Consider the following 22,168-nt stretch of genomic DNA (forward strand, 5'->3'; position numbering starts at 1 on the left):
TTTCACCATGCTACTCCCTATGCTCTGCAGCATATTGCTGAATGCACATTTCACAACCAGCATGCCAGATGTGCTCTCAAGCTGAGCTGGTGAGCTGGGGCTGACTGGAGCATCTCAGCCTGCTCCGAGTGTTATAACTGTGGAAAGAAACACTCATCTTACTGACCTTTTTGCTGCCTTTGTTTGCAGTCTGTAAAATGAGAATTATACTTCCTTTCCACTGTGTGTGCGTGCTCCTCCAGGCAATCAATAAAAGGATAAGAAAAGATAAATCAATACCAGCTTAAGGCATTTGGTTACTTGAGATGTCTCTGTGAAGTAAGAAGAGCTAAGATCTCTTCCCTAAAAGTGAGGTCTGCATGTTCTGAGTCTGTGACTTGACCAAAGATCTCCTGATTATCTCTATAGCTCTAAGGGGAGACCTGATGTTCTCAGCTGACCCTTGCTGGCAAGGACAGAGTCTGCACACACCTCAGCCATGCCTGCTGTGAGTCTGTGCTTTGGTGATAAATAGAGCTTCTGCCTATTCCCATCCAGCGGTGGGGTGACCCTCTCATCTCTCATAGTATATATGCTCTAAGACATATGATATCAAGGCAAAGAAGAATTCTAAGACTTTGTGTGGGTCTTTGTCTCGTCTTTAATTTAAAGAATCAGCAACCCCTTTCAGGAATTGTATTGGTGGCCTTATTAACAGCACATCATTTCATCTTGGCAGCCCTCTGTACTTTTGTGCATAGCCCCATTTTCTCAGTATCAAAAAATATAGCATGTTCTAAACCATCAAAGAGGGGTGTAAAAAGTTTCTGAAAAGCAGGTCTGCTCACTAAGGTTGTTTGAGGAAGCCACAAGAATTTGCAGGAAGCAATGTTACACATGGTTAGATATGTGAGTTAGGCCAGAAAGCTCTTCCTGAGCTTTCATCAAACAGGCAGAAAGAAAACAGAGCTGGCAGTGGTGGGGAAGGTGGTGTGGAGAGGCTTAGGAAGATTGCCTTCCTTTTCTCTGCAGCCCTAGATCCTGTTTAGCTAAAAGCTGTAGTCAGATCCCTCCTCTCCCCTTTTCTATGCTATCTCTTTTAAGCGAGCAGGAGGAATTCACATTTAAATTTTGTTAAAAAGTGATATGTTGTACTTCATTAATGCCAATGCCACAACTTGTTTGCATTACCTTGGAGCTTACCAGATAATGGCCACAACTCCACTGCACTAGACCCTGCTCAGACAGAATAAAGCAGCAATCTGCTGTCAGAGTTTGTGATTTAAACACAAGTCAAGGAGAAACAGATTGGTATAGACAGGCAAGAAGAATAAGGTGGCAACAATGAGAAAACTAGTGATGTATGCTCTAGGGCAGAAGAAATGCCTTCAAACCCTTGGCAACCATCAGGCTGCTGGAATGCAAGAGAAGTCCTTAAATACCCCATCATCTGTGAGGGAGACTGGCAGCCTGCTCATAGTCTCATTGTCCTCCTTTGGCTCTGTATTTCCCTCAAGGATCCCTAAGTCCTTTTTATTCAAATGAGCATTTCAGACTATTAATTATTTTACATAGGAAAAAAAAAGCACAAGCCAGTAGAGCGTAGAAGAAAAATATTCTTAAAAAGGAATCTTCTCATTTCATGTATTAGAAAAATGTTAGAAATTAGAATTAGAAAAATTGATACATAACTCATAAGTTATCTAGCATGTATATTGTAGAAGATTAACTATATGCTTTTCTTTCTGACCAAGTGTTCTGAACCTTACTTGAGAAATTACTCGGAGGTGTCTGCCTTCCTTTATGCTATTAGCTGTGTATTAAATTACTTGTTTCCTGTTTGGAACACAATACACTAAGTGTCTGACACTGATAGGTTTACTCTTATGCTTTCCCCTAATGAAATTAAAATGTGCTTTTTAAAAAAATAGACCCAGTAGTTTTTTCCACAGTACTTTTATGCTATTTTATCAACAACAAATTTTGCTTAGTATAGGTCTGCATCCATTTCTGTCTTGCAACCCAAAACCTTGGCTTACTCTGTATTCTGTTTCTGGGTGCAGATCTCCATGAGTGCTCAGCATGCACAGTTCTCACTGATTTCATTTGAATTGTTAAGGATTGCTGGGGAAAAAAAAAAAGAACATTTTTGAATGGGCAGCAAAAAATGTAAAATGTTGGTTGGTCATCCTGCTGCCCAGGGAGGGGGTATGTGCTGTTTTGTGGTTTATTTCTAAATTCTTGAACCAGCAGTGGTAATTTTTTGTACTGATTTATGTCCCTGGGACTGGTTTCCAGAAATCTATCTGGAGGTACCAAATGTGGCCTCAGAGCCCTGTGCTGCAGAGGCCAGCTGAGAAGCTGTGTGCAACTCACAGGTCTTCTAGGAAGGCTTTCTTTGGGCGTTTGATTCACACTGTTCAACCAGTTATATTACACATATATTACATGTTTCAGGTTCATGACACTGTCATGACTTAACTATGATTAGCTTATTCTATTAAAATAGTGACTCAGTTGTGGCTAATAAGATCTTCTTTTGATCCTATTATAGTCTGTGAAAATATCAACATCCATAACAAACTCAGAATATCTGTTTAGAAGACAATCACAATCCCTGGACCATTTCTAAATGTATTCTGTGGCTCAAATCTCTGTTAAAAATATGCATCAGTATGTACTGGGTTGAAATTTCTCAATTTAGAAAGTATTTGCAGTCTCTTCACCCATTCTGCAAAAAAATACATCTGTTGAACTTAGGGACAGTCTACGTATGCCTCTCAGAAATGTCAGCTATTTCGTGCCTGTAACATTTCTTCTCCCAAAGCAAAGTAAGGAGAAGCAGTTCACAGACTCAAACTGGACTGACAAGAAGAAAGGTGGACATTTAAATAGGAAGTTTCTGAGTGATCTGAAAAATGAGGTGAAAATTTATTTTGGATGCAGTGAGCAAATGTAACTGTGTAGTAACTAAAGGTTAAAAGATGATGGGATTCAGATAAAGGCGCTCAGGTGTAAGTCAATGATTTCTTCAGCTGAAAATGTGTACTCCCATGCATACAAAGAAAGAAAAAGGAGACGTTTCTGGTTCATACTGCAAAAGAGATCTGCTAATGCCTGGGCAGCTGTGATGCCAACAAGTACATTAATGCAATATTAGCAAATGTAAAACTGAGGCCAGACAGCCTGTCTGCATCTGGTCTCCAGGCAAACATTGAGGAAATGGTTGGGGTGGTACTACATTACTGTGTTGCAGAACTGGGATGGGCTTGCACAGAGCATGGCTGGGCTCATATTTGGGGTGAGCTAAGAAGTCTAAAACCTTGAGAGTATCAATGTAATCTGAGTGCATTTGTGAAATCTTGTTGAAGCAAGAGCTGGGGGCTTTACAGTCTTAAATATATGTCCCCACTGCCACACCATCAAATCAGTGAAAAACCTTTCTCTTTGAAGGTGATGCTGAGGTCTGGAAGAAGTGAAAGCCTTGTGGTGAGGCTGGCCTTGCCAACAGGCCTGCTGCCTGCACAAAGTCATGGGGCCTGTACAGTGGCTGCCAAACACACCAACTGACCTCAAAATCCCAGCTTGTGAAGGTTTACCAACTCATAGTATCAGCTAAGATGAAGAATGGCAGTACAACTCCTCCTCCAGTCTTACGTAGTTCTTAGTGTTTGAAGGCAGAATCCTACTGAGCTATGAACTGATTACTACAGCCGTAGTCCAGCCACTCCTCTGCACTGAAAATAAAACCTGTTAGGAATGAAACATCAGACATGAGTTATCCCTGCTTATTCTGATTTTTCAGAGTTCTCATCCTTTTAATTGAAATCAAATGTGATTCAGAAATCTAGGAAACGTTCTCATTACTATTCCAGCAGAAGTAGGAGGGCTATTTGAATTTTGCTGTCTTTTTATGCACGTTTGTGGAATTCATTTAGTAAGAAGAACAGTGTTAGCTTTTTATGAAATGTCTTTGGTTTAGCTGTTTCCAATAGAGGTAAAACTGTTCAGCAGTTTGCATCCATACCTGTACAAATGAACCTCACCCCTGGCTATGCTTCAAAGGTATGCAGCTTCAAAGACTCATCTTCATCTTGACTCTGTGTCTAGGGGATGTAACTCTTCGAGCAACGTGTGCTTGCTCTCTGCTGTAATTATTTTTATTTGCCATAGGGAATCTTCAGTCCCTTCTTTCTTGAATGGTTCCTCAGCCTTTTAGTTTCATTAACGCTTCCCACCAAAAGCAATTAATGATGACAGTATGTGTCCTAGTTCTGATAATTTGTGTTCTCTGGCAAATTGTGTATGAGGAGGACAGGATTGCAATGTGATTTATGACGACCCTAGATTTTTAAATAATAAACCAGAAACTGTGAAACGAAACAGTCGTCCATCTGGCACCTCAAGAATTGTTCTGCAAGGTACATTTCTCAGTATTTTTTTATCATATTTAGCTTTTAATGACAAAGAGGCTGTTCTAAACAATTAACATACTTCTGTCCTGGCTTTTGCCTAAATTTAACTGTGTTTTGTTCTGGCCATGTTAGCCAACAGTGAAAACCCTTCCGTCAATGATCACGAGGATGCTGGATGGCAATTAGTTGGCCTTCTGTGTGGGACTGGTAATGATTTTTAAGACACTGAGATGCAACCTCACTAAAATGAGGTGCAATTGAATTTCTCTTGTAAGAATTAGTTCTCCTTTTGCTTGCAAGTGTTCCCCAGATATGCACACATTCACTGTTCTGTAACTTCTAGTGGTTGCAATCTGATGTATAGTTGATCAGTAGTGAAAAACACCAAGACAGATTCTCAGCAAGAGCTGCCCTTTATTTGGTTGATGGCAGGGCTACGTGCTATCTGGTCAGCTTTCGCTGCAGACATTATTCATAGTGTACCATTCTGTGACTCACTCCTGGCTGAGGAGGATTGTGAAAGCCAATGATGAAACCTCATTTTTATTAACCATATACTTTACTTTTAGTTGTTTATCTTCCCTGTGTTGCTGTTATTGGCTATACCAAATAGAATTCATTTTCTTACAATGAGGTTTTGACTTGTTTCTCTGTCTTGGCTTGTTTCTCTATCAGGTCCTTTTTATGTGCTGTATACATATATGGTTTATCTCCGTGTTTATTTTTTTGAGATATCTTTATAGTTGCACAGCTAGCCATAAAGGGCATCACTGAAAAGGTCCAGGTGTTTGGTACCCCAAAAAGGGACAATCCAGCAGCACTGACAGCTTTCCTGTTGCACTGCTCTGTGGCAGTTCTCTGATTCCTGTTGCAGTGTTCTGGCTGGCACGTTTGCAACTCCAACCATGAAAAGGGTGAAGGGCGGCTTCGTAAGACAATCTGACCCATATGCCACTAAAGGTTCAATATTGCAGGGCTGGAGGGACAGAGTACGACCTATGGCAAATGATTGTATGCTTAATGGTATGCTTAGTACATTATTCTGAGCAGGAAGCGGCTCCAACAAGGCTGCTTTGGGAGGACCAAATAAATCATGTAGAAGGGTGAATCCAGAGAAAAATACAATGAAACTGCATTCTTAGGGCCAAGGCAACCTCCTGTCTGACATTTTACTCCTTCCTAAGGATATCTATGAGAATGTGAACGTGATTTATTAGTCATGATTCTCCCACTGTTGCTCTCAGATTCTACAGCACTATGGGAATTAACAATAACACTTTTCCAAGTTTCCAACTGCACTGCTGGAGCAGCCCACAAAATTGGACTGCAGTCTATTAATTCCTGATTTTTTCACTTTGTAATCAGTCTTGTCTGTTCATTTTTAGGTATAGCGAAAGCTTAAATCTCATGTCATCAAGATTTTGGTTTAAGCAATCTTCTTTTTAGGGTGGAGACTTTCCGGCTTTGGTTAGTAGAGCAGGACGACATTTATCCTTAGTCACTGGTTTAACTATTGCAGTCTTGCAAGACAGGGTTGTCTCCAGCCCGTGGTTGCTGATGCAATCCTGGTATTTGGATGCTGATTTTACACCAGAGGGATCTTTTGTAATGTTGTAGCTTAAGTAGTGTGCAGTTTTGTGTGACTGGAAATATATCAGTGGGTCAAGGTTAAGTCGCTGCAGCCAGGCAGGCAGATTTTACACACACTGATGAAATTCTCCAGCGATGTTCATATTGCCTATCCACAGCTGTAGCCTCTTTTGATAACGTAATTCTTCCAAAAGGGATCACTGCAGGAGACATCAAACTGCTTGCAGTTAACCTTCACCCCGTGCAGTTTGCAAACGCTCTTTCTCTGACTCACAAGTAAGATTACAAACCATACTTTGTTTGAATTCCTGTGCTAAATAAGTGGCCAGGAAACCCCACAGAGACGGGGGAAGGAAGCATACAGTAAACAAACCGATCAGTTACTAACCCAGCTCTGCCTCTGGAAATCAAACTGCCGAAGAAAAAAGGTGTTTAAAAAAATCCCTTTGGATAGTCTGTATTTTTGCTTGTGTGTAATTAGACACAATAAGAGGGTTCTGGTCTTCTGTTAACGGGTTTTGTCCAGAAGTCATTTCTTTCAGTGTGAGTGAAATCATTGTAGGGTTCAGCTGTTGGCAGTGAGGAGCTCGGGTTAGGGACTTAGCTCTGAATGCAGTATCAAAATGAAAAGGGCCTGCTTTTCTGGAGGGTTCTAAGCTCCCACAAAGTGAAACACTCCCAGAAATAACTCACTTTTAGATAGATTCCTGAATATGAGTCTGGGCCCCAGAGTGAGACTGCAAAATTCGATCCCACATCATTGAAGATGTATTATAAAAACAAGTAACTTAGTTTTTCAGCCAGCTATTCAAAGGCAACCAGTCAGTGCCCCCTACTGTCCAAGTGTTCGTACTAGCAGGTAGGAATTACATCAAAAAAGTCTTCTAACCACGGTTCTACTTGATTCTGTCCTCTGTCTTCTGCTAGTCCCTTTTTAAAAATATGTTACTATATTTTCAAATGGATAGTGGTGCCTAATGCTGTTTCTGTTGAAATCCTTTCAATGATTCAATTAGCAATTGTGAGACAGGATAGTAAAATGCTGCAGCACAGAAAAAGCTGTTATCTTGATATAAAATTTCTGAAGATTAGGTGAATGCCAGGAGTGGCTTCTAAAAAGCTTCTGCTTCTTCAACAGGACCTCAAGATGGCTGTGGTGGCTACTTGACATATTCAGCTTACAGTTTTGGCTCTCCAGTCTCCAACGTGAGCGGAAGATATGAGAGAAATCTGGACTGTGTGTGGGTCATAACTGCACCTGTAAACAAGCTGATCAACCTCACCTTCACCTCATTCGTGCTGGAAGCTCATGTTGCTCAGACCTGCCAATATGATTATGTCAAAGTAAGATAGCTGCGTGTTTTAACAAAAAACTATCAGAGAGATACAATCCATAATCCTCTCCATATGGCTGAAACTTAATTAATAGAAAATTACCTTATGAAGAAATTAAGTTGCTTGATACAATTATAGTTCTTCGATAGGCTAGATAATGACTACAGATGACATCCTGCACTTTTGGAAACCAGTGTTTTAATGTTGTTATGCATGCCAGCTTCTGTACTTACACTACCTGTACTATTGCACTTCCTGAGTATCGAATTCACAGAATAGAAGCAGAACAAAACTCAATCACTTTGGAAGTAATTATGAGCACTCACTATGTTCCCAAATTGTTTGAAAAGACTTTAATTTATAAAATTTTGAAGCTGCTTTTCTGGAGATTGGTGTATAAAACATAAGATAGTTGATAAAATGCTGCAAAATAAGATGTACCAAGGGGTGTTAAGAGTGTTGAGCATTAGAAATTTTCGGTTATGTGAGGGGTGAATTCTACATTTTCATAGAATCATAGAATCGCAAGGTTGGAAACAATCTGCAAGATCATCTAGTCCAACCATCCGAGTCACCCATTTTGGTGAATAAAATCAACCTTTATCATAGAAAAGTGCTTAGAGATTACATCTAAAAAAGAACACAGTACTCCAAATTAAAATAGAATACATTTTTGATGGATTTGCTAAGACAGGACCAGAATGTTCCATAATGAGATTTTCACTATCCTGCAGAATGAGTTAATATGGCAGTGAATAATTGTAGTCATCAAGAACATCCTGTTAAAGCACAAGAGCACCTAATGTGCTTTCAAGTAAGAGAAATTGCAATGTCAGGAGAGGTCAGAAAACTTCATTTCTATTTCTTTGTTTTTCCTAAACTATTAGTGAGTTGTATGCTTTTCTTATTCTAGCTTTATGATGGAGGCAATGAAAATGCCAACTTGGTTGGTACATTCTGTGGATCTACAGTGCCAGCTCCTTTTCTTTCTACCAGTAATTCCTTGACTGTGAAATTTATCACAGACAATTCCGTGCAAAGAGAGGGTTTCAATGTTACCTACACCACAGTGGATCGTAAGTATATATTACTCGTATATTTATGCATCTATATATTGTTGTGACTCTTTTGTGAAAATATGTATTATTTAAATAATAAGTTTATTAAGATTTGTTCCAGGCACAGAGCCCAGGCATTTGCAGAGGTAGTCCCTGGTACAGCAGTACTCAGCATCTAATAAGCAAGCTGAAAGCAGCACTGCTGGTCCCCCTGTGCAACTGTCTTTGGTCTTGGCTGGTTGTGGGGTGGATGCACAAGGAGTGCAAAGCAGGAACACCCTGTCATGAGCTGTTAACACTGATATTACAAATAAACATTTGTCTGGTTTTTGTAATGCATTGACACAACATTAGAATGTGTTCTACTTATTTTTTTTTTCCTTCTGAGTGTAATAGGTAAGTACAGGACTATATTGTCCAGAGTAGTTTTGTTTAATAAATAGACGTCATTCCTCAGTTTGAAACATTTTCAGTCTATGATGCATTTATTATTTTTTTAAACAGGATTATGTGGAGGAACGTATAATGCAACTTCTACCTCCCTAACTGCAACGTCTCCTAACTTCCCCAGTGAATATCCATCATTTACTCTCTGTACTTGGGTCATTGATGCCCCTCCACAGCAGCAGGTCAAGGTGGTGATAGAGACCTTCCACCTCCATTCCAGCCAGGATTGTTCTCAGAACTACCTTCAGCTCCAGGACCTACCACTGGTAAGAAATTTACGGTCCATATCATTCCTCATTTGCATTCAGCTCTCCTCACTCTTTTCAAAGAGGACAAAAACTCGGTGTTTGGTAATAGATTAGTTGATGATTAATGCCAAGGATACATCCACAACATTAAGCATTATGCCCCACTTACACTGATTTCATGGAAGCACACTTACACGCACTGAATTTAACCTGGTAAGTATTTTATAATTATTCACAGTTGCACCAACTAGCAGAGCTGCTAGGTTTGACACCCAGAACCTACAGACCAACAACAATCTTTCATAGACTAAATATACTTCCTTCCATCCAAGAATTCACTATTCATGCCAGGAAGAATGTTTGTAGGAAGCACTAGAGGAAAAAGAAAAAAAAAGTGCTTAAGAAACACAACTGTGTATGTTCACTGTATTACATTATTCCAAATCTTTGCCTGTTTTTCACTTAAGTTGTGAAAATACTTGTTATACTGGATTTGCTTCACATCATAACTGAACATATAGTATTGAGATATTAATAAGTGATTTCCTTGAGAGCTGTCAAATGTGATTGCCTGAATGATCTGTATGTGCTAAAAGAATTCTTTACCTAGAGTTTGATAAATAGAAAACTGCTGTATTACTACTTAGAAGTTTGTGATGTGTTGAATTCTAGCACAGCCAAGGATCAGCCCATAGATTTTGTGGCACTGAAACTTTGCCAGTCCCTGAATTTTATTCTCATGATCGTACTGCCATCGTGACTTTCAAATCAGATGAATACAGGATTAATAATGGAGTCAGATTTACCTATCAAGCTACAGGTAAGCTTGAAGAAATGTCAAGAAAATCTACTATTATAAAAATCTGCAGTTCTTTTTGTTGATTCCATGCAGTGAGAAGCAGTACAAGAACCTGCAAAGCCTACATTATTTTAATTTTCTTACTCTAGGTTGCAGCAGAGAGTATAACCAGCCATTCGGTTACCTGAAGAGCCCTGGCTGGCCTGGTCGTCACCCCAACAATATGGATTGTTCTATCGTTCTGCGAGCTCCCCTGAATCACACGATTTCTCTCTTTTTCCATGCTTTCAGTTTGGAGGACAGCATCCAGTGTTCACGTGACTTTCTAGAGGTATTAAGACAATGTATATATGTGTGTGTGTGTGTGTGTGTGTGTGAGCCTGAGTCAAAATGTGATGAAGGACATTAACAGGGTTGATTGAAGTATGATCTGAACTGGCATTAGCACCTACCATATTGTTAAAGTTTTATGGTGAAAGATACTCAAGTACTGTAGTAAGAGGTTAAACATACACTATACGAAGTTTAAGGTCAATGAATGAATAGTTTTGTTATCAGAAAACTTATCTTTAATTAACTCATGTTGATGTTACCCAATTTCAGAGCAAGCCGGGTAGTTTTTACCTCATATTAACATTTGTGCATGAACAGAAAGCATGAATCTGAGTACTTTCATTCCAGCATCAGATTCTGTCTAACTGATATTTTTCTTAAAAAGAGATATTTTTCCCTTTTTGTTGAGGGAAAAAAAGAGATCTAGTAACAAGCACGGGATACTTGCAAAAGCCCTTTGTTGCAGGAAAAAGCATATCCTCTGCACTGTCTTTACTCTGTCATCCTTGTTCAGGTCTTCCCGACATTTTGTCAAATGACAAAAATCCAATGTCTGTGGGAGAATCATTATTAATTCTCCTTTAATATCCTCTTTACTATCTCAAGAAATGGATCTGAACTCCACTATTCTTGGAGCTCAAAAAAAAGCACCAGATTAAATCTGAGGTAGGTAATATGAGCTGTGTCTTAATGTGACCAGAGAAAAGACTGATCTGTGGAGTAAAGCATTAATCTTTTCATCTGGAATATTAACTTTTCTTATGAAAAGTAAAATATGGATTTGAATTTCAAGAGCACATCTTAGCTCCTAGCCAATTAGTTCTTATTAGTCAGAAGATGTACCACACCATAAAATTTAGCTACCAGTTGCAGATGATATTAGTTCTGTGCAATTGCTCACAAAGCTCAGACGGTCTGATTAATAGTGTCTTTTCTCTTCTCTGCAAGAAGATAGTAGGAAAAATAAAAGTATTAAATGATAATTATAGTATGCAAGCAAGTCTGTTATATAATCTGCACTGTGCTTGCATCACTGCATAATTGTAGTTGTATTTAACTGGCATGGGAATTTAATGTTGGCAATGTTTTTTTTGTGTCCCTTGCAGGTCAGAAATGGGAGTACTATGCAGTCACCACTGCTTGGCAGGTTCTGTGGAAACATTGTGCCCAGTCCAATCTTCCCCCAAAATCATGTTGTTTTCCTTCGTTTCAAGAGTGATATTTCTGGGGCTCATGATGGATATGAAATTACTTGGACATCATCACCAAGTGGTAAGATTATAATAACAAAGTGATTTCTTTAACCGACACTGTACGGAAGGAAAACACAGACAGGTGGAATCCAGCCTGCTCATTTGGGGCCCTGACTCATCAAGACATAAAGCTTTCCCAAGCACATAGCTGACCCTGTTTTCTAGTGTTGAATTTAGCAACTTCAGAGGATGCAGTCTGCTTAAACTGGTGATGTACATGTTTCACTGAGAGGCCAGAAAACATCAGGAATATCTATCTTGAGATGGTGATGGTGGTGATGGTGATGGTTGTAATGGTGATGGTGGTGACTCAGTCTAGCTCAGTTGTGATAGGCCCTAAGATCTAGATGCTGCTGAGCCTGAAGAGGACTGACATTTTCTCCAAGAAAATAATTTAGCTAAAATGCTATATAGTGACTGTGTAATAGGCCTATTCAAAAATGGTGTATGAAATGGGGGTGAATAGCTGGGTAACAATTTGCTCTTGACATTAAGTTACTGAAGAGAGCTTATGGTCTGCAGAAAAGCACTGCAGAATAATTTTACAGTATTGGGTGATTTGGTAAGGAAGAGGCAAATGAAGTTCAGGATAGGAAAGAATTGATGAAGCAGATGGAAGAAAAAAAAAAAAAGACAATCCTAACTTCTCCTACAAAAATATGGTTTCTGAGTTGATTTTTAGCATTCAGCAACATCCAGTGGCGTATGATGATCCTTCCATGATGTCAGGCTGCTGAAGCTAGCTAGAGCTTCACTTTATCTCGTTGGAAAAGTGCTCTTACCTGTGTTCACTGTTCCAGCTCAGTGTCTCTCCATTTCTCAGTGCTACTAGTAATATTGTACTAACGTACTGCACTGTGTAGTATCTTGTGAAACTAAGTCTCCTCAGCTAATTAAGCATCTCCATTTCCAGGATGTGGAGGAACATTATACGGCAGCACTGGCACGTTTGCTAGTCCCAGGTACCCTGCAACTTACAGGAACAACACTGACTGTGAGTGGGCCATTACTGTGCCCAAGGGACGAATTGTCACAGTGAACTTCGATTTCATCCGCATTGATGACCCAGGGGATTGCAGTAGCAACTACCTGATCCTTTACAACGGGCCAGATACCAGCTATCCTCAGGCTGGGCCATACTGTGGGATGGTATGTATTCCCTTATGCCTATGAACTTTAATTGGCTAAAATTAGTTTTACTGCACCGTACTTAAGATTGTTTCAATAACTTTGGCATGAATTGTATACAAGCGAGCAGAGGTGAATGCATAATGCTTCTGTGGCATCTTAGTAGCCTTTCACTATGGACCTTACAGCGACATCTAGCGGGTGGCATCATCGAGCTTTTTTTTTTTTTCCTCTGAATTCAGTTGCTGTATTTGTGATTAAAATGTTCTTAACACCCTATGAGAGAAACGTGACAGCAGTACCTAGCATAGACATGAGATCTCTTCAATCAATGACTGAATCTGTACCCCACCTGTAGCACTGTGATTGGCTTTTTCACAGGATCTTGGTGTTATGTAAAACTTTTCAAATCTTCTTTGTCTTTAATTTTAGGATACAAACATTGCTCCATTCACTGCTACATCGCATCAAGTCTACGTAAAATTTCATGCTGAGTATGTGACTTTACCATCAGGATTCCGGTTGAGCTGGAGAAGCTAGAATGTCCCTTAGGAGAAATATATTACTGTTCCTTGCTATGCTGAAGAGACTTTAGATCGTAAAATACATTTGAAACCCCGTTCTGATAATTGTGACTGAAGTAAGGCCTTTGGAAAGTTACTGTAAGTACAGCTGTTAGGAATTTCAAAATTCTGTCAAAAATATGGCCTCTCATATTGAAAATAAACTGGTTTTGAAACATATTTTATTATATTCTTCTTTATCATTTCAAATGCTTTTGTAAGTGTGCAAAAAGAAAATTTGCAATTAATGCTATGAGAAGTTAATTAGCCAGGATAAAACTTAAAATATTCAACATGAAGCTGTTAAGAGGAGCTAGGATACAAAGTTATCTTCAGTTAGTTCTGTAGTTCATGTCTGTGTTTCAACCATTTCTGAAAAATCACAGAATTGTGGAATCATTTATGTTGGAAGAGACGTTTAGGATCACCAATTCCAACTACGTTAACTAAATCATAGCTAATGTTATTCAAACTAGAATAAAATCAGCCTTTGCTAAAACTGGCCCCTGTCCTATAGCCATTTACACACAGAAGCTGAAGAGCCGAAGAACTTCACATTGCTGTCTCTATGTTTATCATGTCAGATATTTAGACTTCAACATCTATGTTGTAACCGCATTTATAAAAAACTTGTGAGACTTGTGGCAAAAGTATCACCTTCCTAGGCAACTTGTGGGCAATTTTAGACATTTTAAAAATGGATGTAATTTCAGAATAGGGCAGATACCAAACTATCGACTGGCTTTTTACTAACGCTAGTTTGCTCTCTCCCCAGGCTGACACACATCTTATGTCACAAATGCTGTTGGGATATACAGAGAACACTGGCTCACTCATGGAAATTTCTTAAAGAGATTGTTGCAGTCATTGATTATAAGTTACAATGGAATTGTTAATGGCAGCTCTAACAAACTCTGGAAATTCTTAGAGGATTTCCTGGTGCATATCAAAAAAAGCCTAATTACACAAAAATACCAAACATAATAGCTGAGGAGCCATCCTGGTTAAAAGACAAAGCAGAAAACAAAACAAAAAAGGGCAAAAATGTAGATGACATGATGTAAAACTCAAAATACTCATCATTCTGCAATTATCTGGTAAGGTATGAAGGAGTGATATCTGTGAACTCCCACTGGCCAAGTAAATGAGACATAAGACATGGGTTTAGAGCCTTCTAATATGAAGAAAAATCTAGCTTGGGTACAGGTGATACACCTGCTAACATGCCAAAATATAACATGGAAAAAGGAGCAATATCTTTATTTGGATCAAACTAGGAAACTGCTGTGTTCTCTTGAGCTGCAGGCAGACCATAAAGTTCCTCTAATGGGGGAAGACACAAAAGAGCAAAATTAAGTGTCCCAGATCTTTTTCAATACTCCAAGCCGAGCTGATTTCATATTAGAAATCAAGAAATAATACAATCTCTGTCCATAAAGTTTATTAAAAACCTATAAAAGGGCACATAAGAAAACAAATTCATCTGAACTGTCTGAAGATAAAGCTACAAAATAAGCTCTAAATATAACAGTTCATAAGACAATGTAAGTACAGTTAAGCATGGCTTCAGCTGGTTGTCTGCAGAGATCAGGAAAGAGTTCATTTATTCTAGGGGATGACTGGGACTGGATGTCTTTGTGTACATCCATCGTGCTTTTGACCTGATGAATCATTGTGGATTTGGTGCAGTTGGGACAGGGCAGATGTGGTCGCTGGCTCTTGCTGCTGGATGGGTGGTGACACCAGCATTAGATTTTAGGCAAGAATATTGTGTTTTTGCACTTCAGCAGCCTGCAGCTCTGCTCATCTGGAAGCTGTTGGTGGAGAAGGGCAGATCTCACCCAGGCAGCTCTCTGCTGCTTCAAGGCTGGCCAAGTACATTCCTTTCCCATGTGGACAATGAGTTCTCTGACAGGCTGAACCTTGGTCTTGCCAAGAGTATGACAGTCCAACACACTTAATAGAAATCTGTACCTACTTTTAATTAATTAAGTTCATTAGTGGCTTTTTGCAGCTGATCTTGGTCACTCGTCATACAGTTTATTGACACACAGTTTGTTCCCCTGAGGAGACCCCTGGCCCCATGCTGGCCTGCCAAAGCTTTTCGTTGTTGCACAGTGTTTGGCTATGATTGGTGGGAGGCCAGTTTTGGCAATGCAGCCTTTGGCCCTGAGCTCCATAGGGAGGGCTGCAGTTAAACTGAGCAGTGTGTTGAAATCTTTACTTCATAAAAACAGATTTCACTAAGAGAAAAATTATATGTCACTTTCAAGCAGCTGAAATGCTTTCAGATAATTTTTTGATAAAGATAAATACTGATCTTGGTATGAATTTTGGTGATAATGCCAAACAAAATTTATGGAACCACTGAATTTCTGCAGAAAGAAGAAAATCTGAAGAACACCACAAAGGAGGGAAGAAGAAATCTGTAAGATTAATATGTTTTAAAAGTCTAACAGTAAGTAATGCTTGGTACATCTTTAAACGTTACAGCTATACTTCTGTATAATTGTATTTACATGTGAATAATATGCATGGGCTTCTGTAAAAAATTGAAAGTCCTACAGAGAATTAATGCCCACGAAGACTGCTGAATGAAGCTGCTGGTACAAGGTTCAATTGATCTGGCCCAACTGACTCTTGCCAAAAATAGTCAAAGTCTAAAATTAGGGTAAATTATCAAACCCATTCTTTAAAAAAAACACAAAACAGGAAGAAAGTAACTCACTGTTGTCCTCTAGCATCTTATGTGAGCAACCACAAGAGAAATACCACTGCAGAGCTATTAAAGTGAAGGTCTTTAAAGGAGAGAGCTGTTGTCGAGACATGTTTCTGTCTTGGAAGGTAAGGAATAATTTAAAACACTTTAAAATGATTGCATGGCAAAAGCAAACTGAAACAACTAAACATGTAAACTTCTGAAAAAGGTCTGCTATTTGCAATGTACAGTTCAAAAGGCAAAGACTTTGTTTAATATGATTATGGCTTTGTTTCACAATACTACCAGGAATATAGTACCAGAAATATGCTTTTATGTTTCTGCATGTTGCTGACTTGTTTATAGATCATGCTACAGTTGTGAATACTGCATCTCTGTCTTGTAAAACCTGCATGGCTACAAATCTCTCCACTATAAAAGGCACAGTACAGATAATCAATGTCCATGCTATCACTTTATAGAGTCAGATTATTTTTTTTACTTGTGTAAATTTTCTAGATGTTGTTATATCTACTTATTAAAAAGTATATTTTAGGTGACAGTTATATATGAATGGTAAGAACTTCAAAGACTAAGGTTTGAAAATATCCATAAAGCATTTCTGAATTGCCCTTCCTATGTGGTGGGGCCATTCTTTGTAAACAATGAGAAGTAATAACAGAATGAGTTCATTTGAGCTATGAGCTATGAACGAAAGGAGAGAGAATATATACAGCTACAGTGCTAAAAAAAACCAAAACAGTGCTGTTCAATTTAAAACATTCACCAATTTTAGTTAAATATTCAAAGCATTTTGACTGCAGAACTGTTTTCAGCTGGCTCATAAAGCAAAGGAGATGTCTCAGTTTTCCACAGTAACTCGAGATAAGTGTCCTAGGCACCAGAATTTAGATATTTAGTGTAATTATTTTTCTGTCAGCAGCCAAACTAATACCACAGAACTATTTGGCAGTCCTGATTAAAGGGAAATGTGATAAAAATTAGTAGCGCTGACTGCCATTCATAATAAGAACAATAGCAACAACACAGGGCTGCTAATAAATGATGCTTAAAATGATAATAGCTGATAGCAGAAATAGAGGCCAAAGTATAGTAGTTTGCTTTAATAAAGCAAAGATCAGCAAATGAACATTGTGTCAGTTATCACACATAACTAGTCTAATTTTGGCAGATACATTTTTAGCAGCAGTGCCTAGTAGTGGACAACTGTTTTTGCAGATGCATGTTGCTGTTCTAATACACTAACCCTAAATCAGAACGTAGTGTTTTTTGGAGGAAAAGGAAACAATAGAATAATAATGCATAAGTGGACAAAGAGGAATGGCTTGAAACTAAAAGGGCAGATTTAGGTTAGATTTCAAGTGGAAATTCTTTACTTGGGATGGTGAGGCACTGGCACTGCTGCCCAGAGCTGTGGTGCCCCATTCCTGGAGGCACTCAAGGCTGGGCAGGCTGGGGCCCTGGGCAACTCGAGGGAGGTAGCTGCCTATCCTTGCAACAGGACTCACCTACTTTAACCAGCTGTCCTAAGACTTGTGCCTACGGGCAATTAATCTGGCTAAGGCTGTGAACATCCTCTGTAAGAGAACAGTGAGCACCGATCTCGTTGACTGCTGGCCATAGGGCATTTCCTCAGGCAGGAGCGTGGCACGGGTTTGTGCTCCTGCAGACAAAGAGGAGCGGTGCAGTTCGCTGGTATCCTTGGGACAGCAGAGCCCTGCCAGGCTGCCCCAAGGCAGCCCTTCAGGAAGCGACTCCGTGCAGCGAGCGCCATCTCGCGATAAATGTGGTACTGCATGTCAGCGATAAAACATCCCATTTCTTAGCAAGGAAAAGCTAAAATTATACCCATAGCAATGCTAAGCCAACATTTCAGGCTGCATATGAGGAAAACGTTCTCAGAAGGAGCGGTGGGGCGCTGGCACGGGCTGCACGAAGAGGTGCTGGAGTCGCTGTCCCTGAGGGCGTTCAAGAAACGCGTAGCTGTGACACTGAGGGAAGTGGTGGGTGGGCATAGTGGGAATATGGTGATGGTTGGACTAATGATCTCTTTTTCAACCGTGATGATCCTGTGATTTGCTGGTTAAGACACCTTTCCGCTTATCCTTGTTTTTTTTGTGGAAAGGCTGTGGTTCCCAGTGTGCGTCCAGGCTTTGGGTCATTTTAGAGACGGAGTCGTTAATTGCTTTGAGCTTCTCTATGTGAGAAATGACAGCGAGCAGGACATCCCAGCCCTGACCCGCTCAGGTGCGGGTGCACCAGACAGCACCACCGCGCATGCGCCACAGCTTAAGGCGCACAACCGGGATTCCAGCGGCTGCGGCCTGAAGTTCCCGCTCTCAGATACGGTTCGCGCTTATTGGCCGACGAACCACATCCTCCAACTCTCCTAGCCAATGGTCAACGAGTCGGTACAGGGAAAGCGCACTGGTTGGCTCGGTACCTTTGCGGACCGCTATTGGCAACGCCCCCAGCGCGCGGACTGCTCTCCGGAAACTCGGGGAGGCCTCCGCTTCCTGGGCAGGGCGGCAGCGCGGCTGCGCGCGGGAGGGGCTCGGCTCAGGGGAGGGCCGGGCTGGAGGCGTGCAGCTGCGGGGCCCCGCCCAGCCGCCACAGCCGCCGCCACTGCCTCGACCCAACGCCGCCGCGCCGCGCAGTGAGTAGGGGTGGGGTCCCGCGGTGGTGGGTCGGGGCGATGCGCAGGGACATGGGGAGGGAGGGGACTCGCGGGCGGTATTGCTGTGCCGAGCCGGGACCGCCCTTGTGACGGTGTTTGTGTCTGTACGTGTCCCGCCCAGGCCATGTCCAAGTCGCTGAAGAAGATCGTGGAGGAGAGCCGGGAGAAGAACCAGCCCGAGGTGGACATGTGCGACCGCGGCATCTCCAACATGCTGGACGTGCCCGGCCTGTGTGCGTAGCGGGGCGGCGCGGGCGGGAGCGGCGGCACTACCTTATTTGGGCCGGGGCTGCGGGCGGGAGTGGCCGCGGTGCGGGGAGCCGCTGGCCCGTGTGAGCGGGGTGGGGGAGCGCAACCCGTGTCTGCCCCGCCCGGGCGCGGGGATTGTGCAGAACCGCGGAGTGTGCCCACGGGCCTTCCTTCTCCGCCGGTTCTCTTCCCGCTGCCGAGCTGTGCGGGGCACGTCGCGCTGTAGAGCCCATGGTGTGATCCCTGTTCAGGAAGGAGCTTCCCTGCACTCTGCTGGATGAGTATTGTTTCAGACTAACTAGTGGCCGGCTCACCTTGATCGCAGACTGCTCGTTAGATCTGCGCTTACCCTTTAGATAGCCTCTGATGCATTAAGATGTGGGCTAGAAGCTGTTGCTAAGTTCAGGACAACCGAAGTCCTGATAGGACACATCGAGTCCGATAATCAGCACTAAGGCGCGTGGTCAGCTTTGCTCCTTCAGCTGGGAGGAAAGATAACATTGAAGTGCATCAGCTGGAAGTTCATGTCCTACCCTTAACTGTGTGGGAGCGCTGAGGACTGCAGCAGCTCTAGGAGGAGTTTCACCATTTCTGGACGTTTTCAAGGAAAGGGTAGATGTGGCACTTAAGGACGTGGTTTAGTGGGCATGGACTCGTGGTGCCCCAGTTACACTGCACCAGCTGAGCGTGTGCGGATGCACACACCTGTACAGACTGAGTTGTGTGCTTTAGTGTAGTGATTCAGGGCCTTATCCAAGTTGAGATCATCCTTGTGGGAGATACAAAGGCTCACTGGGTTGGAGAATAGTCTGAAGTTAAGTTTGGTGGCTGCTGATGAGTTTTTTGTTTTCTGAAGCATAATGATTGCTCCCTCCTCAGAGGGCCAGTAACTCCCACGGGAGGCTGCCCCCTGCAGTTTCGGTTGTTTTTCAAGAAGTGTGCCAAGCCTTGTCCAGCTGCAGGTGTGGGTACTCTCTGTGGGTGGCCGGTGAGCTTGCCTTTAAACTTTTGTAACTTAATTCACATAAAGTAGATACAGTTGCACTGACTTGAAAGCGGTGTGCCATGTAACTGCTGTTGTGTGCAAGTCCCTTTCCTTCAACTACTGGGCTATTCTTTTTACCTGTATAAAGACAAGGGATTCTAGAAAGGACTCCTAACAAGGAGGGAGGAGAAGAAGGGAAGAATACATGCAGCAGCTTTGCTTGGACTCTCTTCAGGCTTTTGTTCCATCCATACAGGACAGACACTTTTTTTCTTTCGCCTTGACTTCTGCCATCCCAAGGAAGTCTATAGGGCAGATAGAACAAACCAAACATTTTCCTGTGTCAAATTTTGATGTTGTCTCAAAATTGATCAGAAATGCTTTTCATATCTGAAATGAACATTCATGTCTAAAATTATCCTAAAGTAGCTTAAACCTAGACGTCTGTTGACTCCTCCATCTCTTCCTGCTTTCTCTTTCCTTAAAGGGAAGGCTGAGCTGTCAGCTGGTTTGTCAGAGGAGGCCATGCGATCATTGGGAAGGCTGGAGCACCTCCTGTGGGGACAGGCTGGGGGAACTGAGCTTGTTCAGCCTGGAGAAGAGAAGGCTCTAGGGAGACATCACTGTAGCCTTCCAGTACCTAAATTGCTAAGAGGAAAGCTGGAGAAGGACACTTTATGAAGGAGTCTAGTGATAGGTCAAGGAGTGATGGCTTTAAACTAGAATAGAAGAGATGTAGGTAAGGTGTTAGGAGGGAATTCTTTACTTAGAGGTCAGAGAGGCACTGGCACTGCTGCCCAGAGCTGTGGGTGCCAACGCTCAAAGCTGGGTTGGATGGGCTCAGGGCAGCCCTGCCCGTGGCACGGGGTGGAACCAGAGGGGCTTTAAGGTCTCTTCTAATGCAAACCATTTCATTTGAGATTTGAAATGTCCCTTGGTCTCGGTGTTCTGTAATTCGGTGCATCACACTAACACAAAGATCAGGTGAAACAATTTTAAGCTTTAAAATATTTTCTTCTTATTCCGATATGCAAAGCAAATGTTGTACCAGTGGTTAAAACATTTGTGTGCTATTTGTGTACCCCTATATGAATAGCTTTAATGAGTGTCTTCTCTTGTGGAAATGTTTGAGTTCTGCTTGTTTGGTTTGGTTTGTTGTTTTGTTTGTTATTAATTCAATATTCTGGAATAAATAGATAACATTTGTTTACAAAACACTTCGATATTGACCGGTGAAGGTAAAGAGAATAAGATTATGTCCTGTAAAGTAAATTATCTCATTAAAGCAAGTGGGGTGTGATGCCTTTTGCCTGGCTCAGACATTTTTTTTGTGGGAATCTAAGCAGAGTTGTTCTTAGAGCAAGGAACGGTCCCTGATCCATGATTTACTTCACTTGAAGTGATAGGTGTGGTGAAGCTATGAATTATTTTGTCCCAGTAACTCAGGACATCTGCTGCTCTGTAGTCTCGTTGTTGGGGGAAGGAATATTGGATGAAATGCTATTTACTTGAAGTGTTAATTTGTTCTCGTTATCATTCCATCTGTGAGCTATTCATATTTTATACAAAGCATGTGCTTGTGTGGTAGGAATTAATATGCCTAGAATTTTGGTTCGTTCCTAGAGTAACCGCAGCGCAGACAACAGCGTCAGGCTGCTTGCAGGTTGTGTTGTGGGCTGCTGCAGGGCTCATTCTATGGGAACTTCCTGCAGTGGGAGAGGCAGTGCCCTATCTTGGTCCAGCAAGAACTCCGGAGTCTTCCTGTTATGGTGTTTTTGGTTGTTTGGTTGTTTGTTTGTGGTTTTTTTTTTTTTTTTTTTTTTGAGAAAAATAAGCAAAGATTTGCCATCCAGATATGTTGTGTAGAGCTAACTGGCAGTGTGGTGGAAGCAGCCCTTGATACTGGGGTGAAAAGAGAAGAGCTTAAATTCTCTCCCCCCACCCACTCTGTTTTGATGCAGTTGTGGGCTTGGGACCATCACAAGAGTTTGTAGTTACCAGGTGAGTAAATTGCTCAGGCAGCCATTGGCATCCTCACCCTGTAACTTCTGTGTGCACATATGATGCATCCTTGAAATCCAAGTAAGTTATCTCCTGTGTATGAATCAGTGTCGTGCCAACAGCGGCTCTGAATCTGCAGTCCTTACAGCCTCCTTTCTTTGTGTCTCCTGTGCTACTGTACAGAGGTTACAGTTATTGCCCTTTGGGAATCCCCATGCCTTTGCATCTCAGAGGAGACAAAGGGAGATGGTTCCAGCTGCACCTCCTTCAGCCTTCTCATGGTACTCGGGGGTATTAATTAGTTGCTGAAGGCAGGTGTCTGCTGATAGAGTTGGTAGTTTAGTTGTGTAATGGACTATCAATGTATATTTATAGGATAAGGAGCACTA

At 41.6% G+C, this 22,168-nt stretch overlaps 2 protein-coding genes across 9 annotated transcripts in view; both read left to right on the top strand.

Moving 5' to 3' along the window:
- Positions 1-13,328, top strand: part of CUBN (cubilin) — a 140,177-nt gene extending 126,849 nt beyond the window's left edge. For all 3 annotated transcript variants that reach the window (XM_048951451.1, XM_048951450.1, XM_048951452.1), the window contains 8 exons: positions 7,123-7,328; positions 8,233-8,395; positions 8,882-9,090; positions 9,745-9,892; positions 10,021-10,202; positions 11,311-11,476; positions 12,371-12,606; positions 13,018-13,328. In XM_048951451.1, the coding sequence (XP_048807408.1) occupies positions 7,123-7,328; positions 8,233-8,395; positions 8,882-9,090; positions 9,745-9,892; positions 10,021-10,202; positions 11,311-11,476; positions 12,371-12,606; positions 13,018-13,125 (1,418 nt within the window). In that variant the 3' untranslated portion in view covers positions 13,126-13,328. The remainder of the gene's footprint in view (positions 1-7,122; positions 7,329-8,232; positions 8,396-8,881; positions 9,091-9,744; positions 9,893-10,020; positions 10,203-11,310; positions 11,477-12,370; positions 12,607-13,017) is intronic.
- Positions 13,329-15,721: 2,393 nt separating this feature from the next.
- RSU1 (Ras suppressor protein 1) overlaps positions 15,722-22,168 on the top strand; it is a 98,217-nt gene continuing 91,770 nt past the window's right edge. Inside the window, exons 1-2 of one of the 6 annotated variants that reach the window (XM_048951459.1) lie at positions 15,722-15,992; positions 18,666-18,777. In XM_048951459.1, coding sequence (XP_048807416.1) covers positions 15,975-15,992; positions 18,666-18,777 — 130 coding nt within the window. In that variant the 5' untranslated portion in view covers positions 15,722-15,974. Of the gene's footprint in view, positions 15,993-18,392; positions 18,524-18,665; positions 18,778-22,168 lie in introns of those variants that run through there. The other 5 variants (XM_048951462.1, XM_048951465.1, XM_048951463.1 and 2 more) reach the window with 5 other exon arrangements.

The sequence above is a fragment of the Lagopus muta genome, chromosome 7, assembly GCF_023343835.1.
Source record: "Lagopus muta isolate bLagMut1 chromosome 7, bLagMut1 primary, whole genome shotgun sequence".
Classification (NCBI taxonomy): domain Eukaryota; kingdom Metazoa; phylum Chordata; class Aves; order Galliformes; family Phasianidae; genus Lagopus; species Lagopus muta.